Genomic DNA, 16,003 nt, shown 5'->3' on the forward strand with positions numbered 1-16,003 from the left:
CAATGGCTCGTTACCCCTGATCTTGCCTAGGTTGATGGCAAAACCAAGGTCGACGATGCGCTGAGTTGGTCAAAGCAGGGACAATGGTGCAAAGTTGGAAAAAAAAAAACAGAGAGAAAAAGCATGCAATTAGCGATTAAAGTTGGTGCATACTTAACGGTTCATGTTATATTCTAACTAGTAGGTAGATAATAATCATAATAATCCTGTCATCCATACTCCCCCAAATGTTTGATCTTTCGCTTTCTAAATTCCAAATTGGTCCTTAAAATGTTTCAGTGTACAAGATGTCCCAGCATAAATTAAAAGGTATAGAGAAAAAAAAATGTTTCACATGTAATAGTTGGAGCAGGGCAGCATTAGGACAACAGCAGGGACAACACAGGATTGAAAATTTGGTTGCTCCTTTTACAAATTGGCAGTGTCCCGGTTTAAGAGAACAAAATTCCAACAGTATAAAGAATTGTACAAGGCGTACAAAATAGTGGTTTGAAAAAAGGCATGAACAAAAACAAGGTGCATGCTACTTTTAGCCTGTCTGGAAAGAAAAAAGGGCATGCAAAAAAGTAGCAGGATTTTCGACTCCACCACTACTGGAAAGAAAAAAGGGCGACAACGGCGGGCATGTCCGGCCTGGCGTCCGGTGAATCTTGCACGCAAAGAAGCCCAATTTTGACGCACCTCTCCAGCTCAGAGACGAATCAGCAGGTCCGGGTAGAGCAACCGCTTCATCGAGAAGGCCCGTCGCCCTGCCCTGCTCCCACAGCTCCCATGCCTGCACAACAAAATGGTTAGTAGCTTAGTAATTTGCATCAAGGGCAGGATTTGACTCCAATAATACAATCGCAAGGATGTCCAGGTGCACCTACACGTGGAATCAACCCCTGTGATTTGCCGTTCCTTTGCCCGCTAAGAGTCTCAAGCAGGGTAGTAACTCCGAAGCTTTGACTCAGCTAGCATAAGACGGAGTAGCAGCATTTGACGAAAATAGCGAGAGTCCACCGAGCACATGTACGGTAGGTGGTTTTCGCAACATTTCATCAATCAAACTAAATTGGCAGTAAGAACTTTTTTCACTTGTATTTTTCTTAGCAGTATGCTTAACACGGCATTATCAGACATAACACATACCAGCTTTTGGGATACAAAAAACTGTGACACAAAAAAATGCTGAATGGAGATGGAAGCAATATCGATTTCCTAGTTGCAGACTCTGGAGAGGAGATCTTCCTCATCTCATGTACATGTGGCAGCGGCCACGTTCTGCAGCGCAGCGCGCGGCAGCAGGTTGATGTCTGAGTTCCGGGTGGTGAGCATGGCGACAACGGCGGACATGTCCGGCCTGTTTTCCGGTGCCTCCTGCACGCAGAGAAGCCCAATCTTGACGTACCTCTCGAGCTCGGACCTCATCTCGGAATCAGGCGTAGACAGAGGCAGGGGAACCGTTGGATCGAGAAGAGCCATCGCCCTGTCCTGCTGCCAGAACTCCCGTGCCTGCACCAGGATTTATATCGTAGCTTACTTACAGTTGCACGAGGCCTTTGGTTACTCATTACAGTGCTCAAATGACCGAAATCTCCGGATGAACTTACATTTGAAATTGCTCCCTTTGTGGGGCTGTTCCTTTGCCCGCTAAGGGTTTCTAGCAGGATGACACCAAAGCTGTACACGTCGCACTTCAGTGTCATCTCGCCTTGCAAATACTCCGGAGATGCATATCCCCTTGGCAGTTGGTGTTTAGGTAGTCAGTCATATCATTAAAAATAGATCAAGCCCATTCAAGCAGTGGACAGAAAGAGAAATCATGTACTCCTGCATATGATTATTCTTTAACGAAAAATGAATGCACCTCTCAAGGAACCAGCAATTAGTTGGAGAGTTCACCCCAGAATAATTTAAAAGATCACAATTTAAGCTAGTCGGAGAATGTGGAGTAACTTACGGTGAAACAACAATGGTCGGATCAGACTGATCTGGCTGATCTTTGATGAACAACTTGGCAGTGTTGAAGTCGGCTATCTTTGGTTTCCAGTTATCATCTAGTAGTATGTTGGAAGGCTTGAGATCTCTGTGGACGACGCTTTCCTCCGATCCCTGGTGAAGATATGCGACGCCGTGCGCGACGCCATGGATTATATCCAACCTCTGCCTCCAGTTCAGCCTAGCGCGGTCGCTAGGTTCGCCTGTCATCAGTTCAAGATAGAAGCTTATGAATAACGCGTCGCACATGAGGATGCAAAAGGTAGCTGATTTACCCAGCAGTTCGTGACAGTATATGGATGTGCAGAGATAGGTACCAAATATGTAGAGGTCTAAGCTCTTGTTGGGCATGAAGGCATAAATCAGTATGCGCTCGCCGCCTTCGTTGCAGTAGGCAAGGAGACGGAGGAGGTTGCCATGCCTGACATTGGCCATCACATCCACCTCCCTTGCGAAATCGCTCCTGCCTTTGTCGGTGAGAGCTGACTGCTTCAACCTCTTCACCGCAACCGTTCTCCCGTCAGGTAATTCGCCCTAGTGGTAGGGGTTATCAGCATTGCAATGGGGACAAACAATAATAGCCTACGCTACGTTAACACAACGTGGATTTCGAGTAAATAAAGTCACATTTGAAGCACCTTGTACACTACAGCGAATCCACCTTCACCAATAACATGGCTTTGGCAGAAATCCCCCGTCGCCATCTTTACAGTAGGCAGATCGAAAGAGAGATCGCCCATAGTTGGGCTCCAAGGACCATCTGCAGTACGAGCAGACTCAGTGTTGTTCCACTTCCATCCATAACCATGGTGCAAACTTAAAGATTATTGTAAACTACAAGGTTCAAAGAGACACTTATATATTGTTAATAATGGTTCAACGTGCATAGCATGTACTAATGCATGGTCCAAATTCCAAATGAAGTGTGCTCGAGGTAATATTTGGTTTTTGCACGATCCGGCCAAAGGATAAGCGATGTGTTTTTGTTCTACAAAACGGAAATTATTATGAGAAACACTATCTATCTGTCGACATATTTCTTGGCAAAAATATGTCAGATTTGCAATGTTCCAGCATAAGAAAAAATATTTCATCAGTGGAATGAAATATTACGGATAAAGAAACAAAATGCTCTTAAAAATCAGGGGTGACATGTTTTCTAGAAAAAAAAAATCTATTGTGTTTGCAATATTGTTCCTGGTCTATGGAAAAATATTCCAACTATTAAATAAAATATTATAAGTAAATAAATAAAACTATTCCGATTTTATTTCACTTTTTCTATCATAGAGGGATGAATCCAAACTATTTTATTTTAATTCAATGGTCGATAGCCCCAATAACTATTTCACTTTTTCTTCAACAACGTCTTCACCCCGGTGTGCTTCACCATCCTCGCCATGGCCTCTGATCTAGAGCTTTGGAAGCCCTGACTACGCCAGTCAAGAGTGGCCAATTCCCTACGGCTGTGGAGCATATTTTTTCGTAACAGTGTGAACTAGTCTCCCCTTCTCTCTTTGCGCCCTACGCTCTCAAATCCTGTATTCAACAATCTTGCATATAGATATAAATGTTCAGGCCAACTTCTTGCCTGCCGTAGCCTCCTTAAAAAAAACTATTCCCTGTCCCTGCACGATCTAATGGTACACGTACATACCTGAGGCGTTGCGTTTGGTTTTGTTTCTCCACCAAATCAGGAGGAACAGGGCAAGTGCAGCACCAACGAACGCTACCGGTGCAACAACAGCCGCGAGAGGGAAATCCTTGTCTGTAATGTCAAAATTAATTGGTAAAAGATAAAGAAGGAATGCAATCAAGCACGGTCGTCTTTTCTGAAGAAAATAAAATTGGATTTGCATCAGGTAGTCCCTATCGTGTATCAAACAAAACAAGCTTATCTTGGTTGACGCTCATCCTTATTAAAGCTAAATTTTGCTTGTAGGAAAGCTGAAATAAGCACCATACCTAGTTCAGACTTGGCCAGCCTCAGGTACAGATCCTGCCCATGGTTGACATAACGAAGATCGACGATGTTATCCGTCCACATGACGCAGCCGCTAGGAACACCGCCTCCCCGGATATCCGCGGCGGCGTAGGCCAAGCACGAACAGTTTGCGCGGCACCTACTCCTGCATTCCTTCATCGACATGCCCATGTCCACCGATGCGTTGTGCGTGTCGGGAAGCTTCACCCCTTTCACCAGCACGAAGCCATCCGTCGTGACCCCATTGCTACTACACTGCAGCTTCACGTTCCGCCGGCAGCCCGAGGTATCCCTACTCCACGCCGAAGGCGACGCAGGGCTAAAGCCCCTGAGGCAGTCGCAGAAGGACAACACCGAACTGACGTCGCACAGACCAAACGATCCGCACTTGCCGTAGTCGTCGCAGGGATCCCTTGGGCCTTGAAAGATGGGCTGATGCGTCCATCCCCGGCTGCTCTTATCCCACACGACGCGATTGACCTTGCCGTCGTCCGTCACCACCAAACGAGTCAAGGCGGCGCCGGGTTTAGAAGTGTAACTGTACGAGATCTCTCCCGGACTAATCGTCACACCCAACGTGAGCAGGTCAGTGTACGTGTTCCCCAAAGCCTCCGTGACGCCGCTGAACGACCGGCCGTTCCAGGGGCCACAGCGGTAGATCGTGGCGTTGCCGTCCAACAAGACGAAGTCCGGTAGGCCGCTGGTGTCCAGCACCTGGCGGTAGGGCCCCGGTGACGGGTCGTCGGCCGATCTCCAAGACGTGAGGTGCCACTCGGCTCCGCTCCACAGGTTCTTGCCCACCTTCATGCCGGACAGCATGGTGTTCGACGGGTGATCGAACGATTGCCAAAGCAGGACGTTGCCGCTGCCTTGGTCGCGCACGACCAGGTTGCCGGTCTCGAGGAGCTGCGCCTCCACCGATGAAGAGGAGGCGATGGTGGAGTTGGACGACCACGCGACCTGGCCGGAGCCGTCTCGCAGGAGAAGGCTCCCCGTGTCGCTGAGCACCAGCGCGCCGGTCTTGTCGGAGAGAGGGCGCTCACTGTTGGCCACCCAGCAGATGGCATCACTACTAGACACTGAGAACCATATGCCTAGGTAGTACTTCTTGTTGGTTGACGGCCCGAGGAAGAAGAAACCCATGGTAAATGTTCCATTGGCCGAGACGAGCGTCTCGTCGCCGGTGATGTTGCCAGCCTTGCCGAGCGTGTCAGCAAAACCGGCGGCGAAGGCTATGGGAGAAAGTAGAACCAGGAGGAGGTTGAGAAGGTGGCTCCAGTTTGCTTCCATGTCCTCTGCGCGTCGAGAACGTAGACGAGAAAGACAGGTTGTAGCAACTTGCCGTTGCCGATCAGTTGGGGACTTAAGATATATAAGAATGTGGACCTCCCCGAGGAGCTCCCTCGTCTGGCGCCAGATCCGTCGCCGCCTCCAGCGCTTCCTTCGCCGAGGTGAGGAGGAGAGAGGACCTCCCTTCACACTCTCCCTCCTCCTATTCTTCACGGCCGCGGCCGAGCTCAGGACGCCGGCCGCCGCACCACCGACGCTGCCGGCCGCCCGCGCCCAATCTCCCTCCGCCTCTCTGTTGTGAAGAAAGGAGAAGTGTTTTTCCCGTTAACCCCCTCCCTTCCCTTCTTTTTCTACCCGAGCTCCCCTCTTTTCAACATTTGGACTGAGGGTTGATTACTAAAAAGTCAAGGGACTTTTTTGCAAAATAACCACGACGGACGAAAATACAGGCAGAGATGTTACTTGCTTTAATAATAGGTAGAGATTCTCTTCTAATAAAATTTACGGCAAAGCTTTTGCCGTTCCTTTCAAAAAAAAGAAAGCGGCAGTTTTTTTTTTCCGAACGACCTGATTTCGAGAATCAACTAACCTCCATAGTCCAGGTGCTTCGCTGCCTCCCTCTCGCCAAACCAAAATGGGATGCAGCTTCCCGCACGATCTTCCTCTTCCTGCCCGACTCATTTTGTCTTCACTGGAAGCTGCTGATCCCAGCGTAGCATTAAGACAATTGTTCCTTCTTCAGTATCCCTCCACCCCCTTCGTTTGTTGTGGGTGGCGTCTCACCGCAAGCACTTAATGAATGAGTGAAGATCTTCCTTCCCCACTTGTGTTATGATTGTGGATACAGAAAAAATTTCTCAGTCATCGAAACCGACTTGCTATTTAAAATTGTAACTGTCAATAGCTTTCCAATATGATGTTCAGAAACATAAAATTTATGTGTTTCATATCTTTGTAATTTTACTAGATATCATAACTATATCTAGAAAACTATACATTAGAAGTTGCACCTTAATTGAAGACCACGTGATGAGAACCAACAGCGCCAACGTTTTTTAGGTGGTAAGATATACTCTCCGTCTGAAATTACAAGGCCGTATTTTGTTTCAGCAAGACAAGGCCTTGACAAATAAGTACCCTATTAGTTTCTTATTTATATGATACAAAAAGTATAGTCATAAGAAAGTATTTTGAATGCGAATCTAACGATATCAGCTTCGTGGTGTAAAACTGTGGCTATTAATTTGCCGTTCCCAATCAGTTAGGGACTTAAGAATGTGGATACAAAAAATACTCTCCTCGGTCGTCGTAAACTACTCCCTCCATCCCAAAAAACATGTCATCCTAGAAATTTTAGGACAGATTAACGAGGAGGTAAAATAATCCCGATTGTCCCTATTTATTAACCATATTTGGTGCTAATTGACTGCTGCATGCCCATATGCACATGCACACATACCAAATTGAGTATAACGACTTATTTTTTGGGATAAATTTTGAATCGCAAAATGACATATTTTTTGAGATGGAGGGAGTAATTGTCAATCAGTAAGGATTATCTCTTTCTCTATGATGATGGATACAGAAAAATTTCCTCAGTCATCGAAGCCGACTTGTTATTAATCAATAGTATGGTCACAATACTTGACCAAGATCCCATCACTTTTAAAACTTTAACTGTCAATAGCTTTCCAATATGATGTTCAAAAACATAAAATTTATATGTGTTTTATATCTTTGTAATTTTACTAGATATCATAACTATATCTAGAAAACTACATTACAAGTTGCACCTTAAAGACCATATGATGAGAACCAACAGCGCTAACCTTTTTTTAGTGGTAAGATATACTCTCTCCAACTGAAACTACAAGGTGTTTTTTTAAGGAAAGTTAGCAGGAGCGCTGTCATATCATATAAGAAGGAGAAGCAGGAGAAGCAGTTCCGGGGTTACATAGAGTTTATTACATAAATTATTATACAATCTCGTTTGATAGCAATAACAGACACATTAATCGTAAAAACTAAGATGCACATCCCTCCCTGTCGCCTGGACTCTGATGGCCATTTCATCCTTGATGAACCACAGAACTCGTAATTGTTGCATACTTTCTACCTTCAAAAGTTCTTTTATTTCTTTCCTTCCACAAGTTCCATGCCATGTACATCATCACTGCTGCCTTTACTCTTCTTTCATTTTGCGGGATCCCTGAAGCTCCATGTTCCACCATTCTTCTACTGTTCTGTTAGGATCCAGGACCTGACCAAGCTGCAACCAGGCTCCAGACTTCCCTTGCTTAAGGGCAATGCAAACAGAGGTGGGCAACAGTTTCATGAAATTGATCACATAGCACGCATTGTTCATTACATGGCCAGTTCCTCTTCATTAGCTTATATGCAGTGAGTAACATGGTCTGGACAAGAAGCCATGCAAAGAACTTGTGCTTTCCTTGTGCGCGCCGGAGTTCCATCGCTTGGAAAGAACAGAAGGATCCGTGGAATTGGGCATTATATGCCAATTTAGCCGAGTACTCCCCATTGGCTGTCCATCTCCATCTGATGGTGTCCACTCCTTCTGTCAACGTGACCTGCATGATCAAGTCCCACAACTGAACAAACTCGACCATTTCCTCCACCTCTGTCATTCTCCAGAGCACTCTCGTCCAGCTGTGGTTCTCCGGATCCTCATTCACTGATCGACGCCCTGAATAGCTGCCTGTCTACTGCTGCAATCGGTGGTTGTTGTGTGCCCACCCATGGCCGTTTTGGATCGACCCATTCATACCACAGCCATCTAAGCTGCAACGCCCTACTGAAAATATGCCCAGGCCGCTAAACTTCTTTGGCCTCTTCGCTCTTGCCCATTGCACCAAACAGTGACCTCCATTCACCTCCGTCGCTTCTTTCCACATATAAGCGCGTCTGATTTTATCAATTTTCTTGACTGCCCATTTTTTCAGTGCGAACGCTGTGAGGTGATATACCGGTATCGAGGTCGTTGTTTATCACTTTCAAACGCCCCGATCTGTTTAGCAATCTTCCTTGCCACCCTGGTAGTTTTGCAGTTATTTTATCAATAAACCGTTGGATCTCCACTCTTCTCAGTTGTCTGACATGCAAAGGCAATCCCAAGTATGTGCAAGGCAAGGATTTCACCGGGCATCGGAACCAGTGCATTACTTCCTCCACATTGATCTGCTCACATCTTATCGGGTACACCGCACTCTTCCTTGGATTGACCATCCTGACACCATTCCAGACGCTTGTAGGATATCCTGAACCACCTTCACTTCCTCCCTTATCGGATTTAAGAAAATTACAGCAGCATCTGCAAATAAACTTACTTCTCAGCTTTGCTGCCCTGTGCACCGGTGACAACTCATGCTGTCTGGTTGCCGGATCAAGTAGCTTCTGCAGGGGTTCCATCTCTAGGATGAACAACATCGCTACAAGGCGTATTTTGTTTCATCAAGATAAGGCCTTGACCAATAAGTACTCTATTAATTTTTTATTTAAATAATACAAAAAATATAGTCATAAGAAAGTATTTCAAAACGAATCTAACAATATCAACTTTGTGGCATAAAAATTATGTACTCCCTACATTTTATTTTATTTGTAAGGCGACGCGCATATCAAGATTCAAACTTTATGATCTTTGATAATAGTTTAACTATCAATTTTTTATTTTTATACTATAAACTTTATGTGGTTGGATTTGTAACCAAATATACTATACAATAATTATAAATTTATAACTATAATTAAATAATATAATATAAGATAAATGAATGGTTAAAATATAATTTGGAAGACCGTGCCAAGTAACACCATGTCTTATAAACATAAACGGAGGGAGTAGTACTTATTGGTCAAAAGCTTGTCCTAACTAAACGAAATGCGTATTGTAATTTCAAACGGAATGGAGTATCAATTATTGTGATACGGAGTTCTTTTTAGGAAAATGAGACACGTAAGACCAGTGAATGGAGTCAGTTTGCTTAGATTTGTTTTCTCATTTTGTTAGGACAGCTGGTAGTAATGAATATGATCAAGTTGCTTTGAGTATGATGTCGCCAACAAAGACACATAGGTTATCAAGAAAAGAAAAGTCTACAGTAGGCCGGCCACTCCTGACTGTGTTACGACTATGACGTGTGAAGCTGCGCTGGTGTGTGCGACCATGCTCCATGTGCTACGTGTGGTCGTAGTCGTCCACGAGTCGGACGAATCTACGTGTGTAGCGTCAGAATGAAGAGCAAGGCACAAGTACCAGCAATTTTCCCATTTTGAAAAGGTCTATTTAGCCTCTAGATATTTTTGTCATGAGAGTCTGGTCTTGTGATGTCTCGAAGTTCAGTGCCAAACAACTTTGACCCTTGAATTCGTTCAAGTTAAACCGAACATTTTTCAGCCCTGAACCCTAATAAAAAGTGGTGGTTCTATTCCAACGTGGCGCCAAATTGGTACTGTTTTGTTATTTTACAACAAAAATTATACAAGGCATGCTCATCTATGAAGGAAACATAACACTTTACTACTTTGCAGGCCTTGGAATCAACATAGGATCACTACCACAGCCTGAGGTCGAGTTAGAACACTACAAGACTTTTCATCTTTTCCTACAGTTTTCTATAAATGATCTACAGTATCAGTAGCCCTTAGTATTTTTTTTCCCAACAGCCAATAGTTTCTAAGTATGCCTGTAGTATTTGCAAATTGCCAACAATATAATCCCCAACCCCATTGCCTACAGTTTTGTACTCCCTCCTCCGTTCCAAATTATAAGTCGTTTTGGCTTTTTTATATTTATAGGTTTTTCCTATGCACGTAGATATATATTATGTCTAGATACATAGTAGTAAAAGGTACGAACTTAGAAAATCTAAAACAATCTATAATTCGGAACGGAAGGAGTAATTTGTATACTAAGAGAGGCAGGCGGGAGATTTATCTCCTTAACCAAACGATGGGGATATTTATTTCCTTAACCTAAACGATGGGCTATTTGTTGGGCCGACCGTTCTTCAACTGGGCCGGATGTGAAACTAGGCCCGAGGGATCAAGCAAGAGTCAGCACTGGACCCTACGGCTTTCCAGGCCGGGCGCGGGCCCGCGGCGTTCTGAGTTTCTGACTCGGCACACTACGCATGTTGCCGCTACGTGGTCTTGGTGTTTGTATGTCCATGTTCTGAGTGTGATCTCCCTCGTCCCTCCTAGTTTTAGACGTGTCCCTCTCCTCCCTGCTTTTTTCAAGTTTTCCTAGGCTCTGAGCGATTCTGTAACAGGTGACTTCAGTTGAGTAATATTCTAGTCAGATGGGGTCCTCCTAACAGGCTAACCTCAGTTGCCTCAAAAAACAAAAACTCTTCTAATGTGTCACCAGAGTGAAAAACCATGCTGGGCAAGTTGACAAAAACTGCAAATGAAACAAAAAAGATGACCACCATCTATCGATTTCAATACTTCAACCACTGATCTGTCATATGTTCTTTAAACGAGCGCACTGAATGTAAAACAAAACCGGGTAAACTTTGTACAGTCAGACACTGGTTATGTGGTTTCGCTATTCCAAATTGGGGGCTCATCCCTGGTTTCTACTACTAAAAAAAGCAAACAGGGGCTGCAAAACCAGGCAACAGTTGACTTGCATTTCCAACAGCCATTTCTAAAATGGTAAAAATGAAAGGGTCAACGCTGTGGTTCTCAAGTTGAGTTAAAATGCTTTTGACCCAAAGTTTGCTTTAAAGCATGTACTCTGTTGTAGCCTTTCTTACATACCCATGGCTCAAACTCCCATGCGTGCAAGAGCCATATCCCAGACCATGGAAACAACCTGCATCCACCTCCTCCTGAGTCTTGTGCTCTCGCTCTTACTACTTTCCCATAGAGCCTTCACCGCCGGAGATACGTTCAGCAAGGGCCGCAACATCACTGACAATGACACGCTCGTCTCGGCCGATGGCACATTCACCTTGGGTTTCTTCTCCCCCGGGGTGTCAACCAAGAGGTACGTCGGCATCTGGTTCACCGTCTCCCGTGACGCCGTCTGCTGGGTGGCCAACCGTGAGCACCCTATCGATGGCAACTCTGGGGCGCTGGTGATCAGCGACACAGGTAGCCTTGTCGTGCGAGACGGCTCCGGACAGGTTGCCTGGTCGTCCAACTCCACAAGCACCTCCCCCGTGGAGGCCCAGCTCCTAAGCTCCGGCAACCTAGTCGTGCGCAACCGAGGCAGCACCACCGCCACCATTATGTGGCAGTCGTTCGACTTCCCGTCGAACGCCATGCTATCCGGGATGAAGATTGGCAAGGACTTCTGGAACGGAGCCGAGTGGTACCTCACCTCATGGCGTTCAGCCGATGACCCGTCTCCAGGGCCCTACCGTCGCGCGCTGGACACCACCGGGCTGCCCGACAATGTCGTGTGGCAAGGCAACGCCAAGAAGTACCGCGCGGGCCCGTGGAATGGCCGGTGGTTCAGCGGCATCCCGGAGGTGCTGACGTACACGAACGTGATGGAGCACGAGATGGTTATCAGCCCACGCGAGATAACCTACAGCTACATCATCGCGAAACCCGGCGGGCCCTTGACTTACATCGTGCTGCTGGACACCGGCGTGGTCAGGCGCCTGGTGTGGGACTCGGACGCCCGGGCATGGCAGACCTACTTCCAGGGCCCAAGGGACGTCTGCGATTCCTACCGCAACTGCGGGGCGTTCGGCCTGTGCAACGCCGGCGCCGCATCGACGTCGTTCTGCAGCTGCCTCAACGGGTTCAGCCCGGCGTCGCCGGCGGCGTGGAACTCGAGGGACACCTCGGGTGGGTGCCGGCGAAACGTGAAGCTTGACTGCGGCGATGGGGCGACCACGGACGGTTTCCTGTTGGTGCACGCGGTGAAACTTCCAGACGCGCACAACGTCTCGGTGGACAGGAGCATCTCGTTGGAGGAGTGCCGCGCCAGGTGCCTCGCCAACTGTTCGTGCTTGGCCTACGCCGCCGCGGACATCAGGGGTGGCGACGTCCCTAGCGGCTGCGCCATGTGGACGGATGATATCATAGATCTTCCGTACGTCGACCACGGCCAGGACCTGTACCTGAGGTTGGCCGAGTCTGAGATCCCGCCCCTCGTCGCCACGGGCGTTTCCTACTGCGCCGGTTGTTGCTGCATCCGTAGCTGCCGTCGTTGTGATTCTCCTCGTTCTGCTGGTTCTAATTCTGATTAGGAGGCGCAGGGGACGAACAATTTCAGGTAACTTAATTGCAGCTATCTCTTCTTTCTTTCTTTTTCATTTTTGCTCTTCGATTCAATTTTTACAATTACTGCGTGCGCATTGGATGTTCCAGGTGCTCATAGTTCTGCTCCGAGTTTCCCTTCTGTTGAACATCATCGTAGTCCTGCTCAGAGTGTCACATCTAGTTCTGTTCCTGCTTCGGTTCTTGTCCCTTCTCTTGAGCTGCTTAGTTTGAAGGAGGCAACAGGGTATTTTTCCGAGAGCAATATCATCGGTCGTGGAGGATTTGGAGTTGTGTATGAGGTTTGTGTACTACTTCTATTTTTATTTTTTATTAGGTTCTGCTATTTATGTGTCATAAAAATTCTTGGGAAAAAAACTATTTCTCGGTAGTGGTAGTTTTTATTATAGATATCGGGTTTGTTATCGATTTTTGGGATGGCCTGTTTGGTATTTGACAGGTTTTGTGTTATTATGTTGTCTTTCTTTTTTTTTGTTGGATTCTTTTTTTCTAGTGTTGTGGCTATTTTTCGATTGGCTATACCATGTATATTGTTTAGAAAAATGATGACATGTGAAGTAACACCACCATAATAGGTGGGTTGTTGCTATGCACCCTTGCTTCTTTCTAGTGTATAGCTTGTCAAAACTTATTAATCTTAATGTGATTATGTGTTACTGTTCAAAGTCAGTATCATAATATCGAGTTGTAATATCCCAGGGGCGCTTACCTGATGGTAGAAAGGTTGCTGTAAAGAGGATCATACAATCTCCTCAAGTTGATGAAGGTGGTGAGGCTTTCATGAGAAAGTGGACGTCATGTCGAAGCTCAAGCATAACAACCTTGTTCAACTCCTCCATTACTGCAAGGATGGGAATGAGCGGATACTAGTCTACGAGTACATGAAGAACAAGAGTTTGGAACTCTACATATCTGGTACATCACAATACACATAAGTATACAATATACATTAACATGTGTCTTACGGTCATAATCTCTGCTATCTATGGAACTAACAGGAGAAGATCCAAAACTTCATGCTTTGCTGAATTGGGAGCGTAGGCTGGAAATAATTCGAGGGGTTGCAAAAGGTGTTTTCTTATCTTCATGGACTAAACGAGGAAGTGATTCACAGAGATCTAAAACCGTCCAATATTCTTCTGGATGACAATTGGAGGCCTAAGATCGCAGACTTTGGCACTGCAAAATTCTTTGTTGTTGACCAGACAGATCCAACACTAGTACAAACAGCGTATGATCAAAACCTGAAGTCCCTAGCTACTGTTTCAATTCATAGCAGCTAGGCTTTTATTATTTTTCCTTTTTGGAAAAAGTTCAAATTACTCCCCTAAAGTATAACTAAAGTATAACCAAAGTCTGAATAACCCCCTAAAATATTTTTTGTTCAGTTTACCCCTTAAACTATGCCATTTGGTTCAATTTACCCCTTAACACAATTTGTCTCTTTTGTTTCTCTACGCACAAGTGGAATCTTAAGTTCAAATTTTGCAAGAAAATAGCAAACATCATAAGACATGTTAGAAAAATATATCATAAATTTTTTATTATTATTTTGATAGGGTAGGATATTTAATGGCAAAATTTATACTAGAGATACAAAATTATATAAATAATAATGAAAAATTCATAAAATATTTTTTAATATAGATTATGATGTCAACTACCACCATCCAAATATCAAATTAAAATTCAACTTGTGTATGGAGAAATAAAAAGGACAAATTGCAATATGGGGTAAGTTTAACCAAATAGCATAGTTTAGGCGGTAAATTGAACCAAAACATAGTTTAGGGGGTTATTTGAACTTTCCTGAAGGGAGTAATTTGAACTTTTTCCCTTTTTTACATAGTATTTCACATTACATGCCGACGCGGAATTTTAATAGATGACCTTTTTCTTATACCAGTATAGATCCTTTATTGTTAAGGTTTTGATATTGAACTGATTTCTTTTTACCGAAGGGGGTACACGGCTCCAGAATACATGATGGAACGGTATTTAACGCTCAAGTGCGATGTGTACAGCTTTGGAGTTATCATGCTGGAGATAGTCAGTGGCCAAAAGAACAGAAACACACCAACGCTCCTTTCTGATGTGAGCATACTGCTGCCAGAAATTATGCAAAGACCTTTTTCATTTTTGGGCAAGTATATATGACAGTTGTTTAACCCTTTGGAATCAACATAGGATCACTGAGCTTCTGGATTCAGCAGTTTCCCAACCGGAGCCTGAGCTCCTGTTCGAACTGGAGAGATGTTTGCAGATAGGCCTTCTCTGCGTGCAGCAATCGCCCAACGACAGGCCTACCATGTATGCAGTGATTACAATGCTCAACAACAGCAGCTCACAGATCCGTGCCCCTAAAAGGCCAGTGTTCGACAGCATAACCGAGCCTTCTCTCCGCAAGAAAGATGGCTCGACGCAGGAAGAAGCATCCAGCACGTCGCACGGCAGCTACACGATCTACCTCTCATAGCAGGGAAAGGAGCGAAAGTAGCTATAGGTCAATATATGATTTGTGAGCCGAATCCTTTTATTAATTCCTTTCGGTTTGGGTATGCTACAAAAAAATCATTTGGTTTTGGGTCCTTGATTGTGTTATCTCAATCTACCAGGGTGTCGCTTGTTATGTGTGTTCTCTTTTGTTCCTTGCATAGCCTTTGTTTTCCTTCCTTTCTTTGTGTGTACCCATAACTGGTTTAGAATTTTGTAAACCAGAATATTTTTCTCTTTTTTTGGCCAAAAAAACTAAAGCAGGTCACTTCTTGAGTTGTCGCCAAATCTGAGTAAAGTGAAGCAAATAAACTAATTGTAAAGATAGTTGCTAATTGGTGGTTAGATCTCATTAGTCAAAATTAGTTAGTAATTAGTCCATGTTTAACCCATTATCACATTTAGAATTAAACTTTAGTCATGCACTTTTATTCTATCCAAATAGGACCTAATATTTTCTTCGTGTAGCATATTTATTGTTGTTTAATATTACGCATACATCCTCATCGTAAGCTGTGGATGGCACTCAGCTGGGGTCGTAGGATGTATCGACCGGATGATCTCGTTTCTACTCCCAGCCTCATCGTGCTTACTAGTGAAACCAAGGTAACAGTGGCAGGGTTGCCAAGCTTCTTTAACTTCATTCAGGCGAAGAGGAGGAATGGACATCACTTAAAGCCACTTCAGCATCTCAAACACCAAACTTATCCAGCCACGTATAATTTTTTTTAAATGACCATTGCTCTTTCATCAAGTGTCCATTTCTAAATCCATTTGTATCATTGTGTTCTTTGAAATGAGATCAACAAAACAAGATCCATATATGATATGTTTTAAAATTATTTTATGCGGCTGTAAAGTTATGTTGATTGTGAGTAAGTAACTTATGTACAAATTGTGTAACAACGTATGTATCAAATTTATGTACAGATTAGTAGACAACGATATATATACATCCTGATACCTAGAGGTAAAGTATAAAACTTGTACAATTATTAT

At 44.6% G+C, this 16,003-nt stretch overlaps 1 protein-coding gene and 1 pseudogene across 2 annotated transcripts; one reads left to right on the forward strand and one right to left on the reverse strand.

Moving 5' to 3' along the window:
- Positions 1-470: 470 nt before the first annotated feature.
- Positions 471-6,026, reverse strand: LOC101769022 (receptor-like serine/threonine-protein kinase SD1-8). Of its 2 annotated transcripts, XM_022828595.1 has the most exons (9): positions 5,844-6,026; positions 3,946-5,546; positions 3,638-3,748; positions 2,619-2,740; positions 2,298-2,514; positions 1,943-2,183; positions 1,593-1,722; positions 870-1,494; positions 471-775 (listed from the first exon to the last, which is right to left on the reverse strand). In XM_022828595.1, the coding sequence occupies exons 1-8, from the start codon at positions 5,933-5,935 to the stop codon at positions 1,237-1,239; spliced, it is 2,772 nt and encodes a 923-aa protein (XP_022684330.1). In that variant the 5' UTR covers positions 5,936-6,026; the 3' UTR covers positions 471-775; positions 870-1,236. The 2 variants fall into 2 exon arrangements, with proteins under 2 accessions (XP_022684330.1, XP_012703023.1); XM_012847569.2 differs by having other exon boundaries at positions 3,946-6,026.
- A 5,053-nt stretch (positions 6,027-11,079) lies between these two features.
- LOC101754823 lies at positions 11,080-14,987 on the forward strand (annotated as a pseudogene).
- Positions 14,988-16,003: the final 1,016 nt, after the last annotated feature.

This window comes from Setaria italica, chromosome VII (assembly GCF_000263155.2).
Source record: "Setaria italica strain Yugu1 chromosome VII, Setaria_italica_v2.0, whole genome shotgun sequence".
Taxonomy (NCBI): Eukaryota; Viridiplantae; Streptophyta; class Magnoliopsida; order Poales; family Poaceae; genus Setaria; species Setaria italica.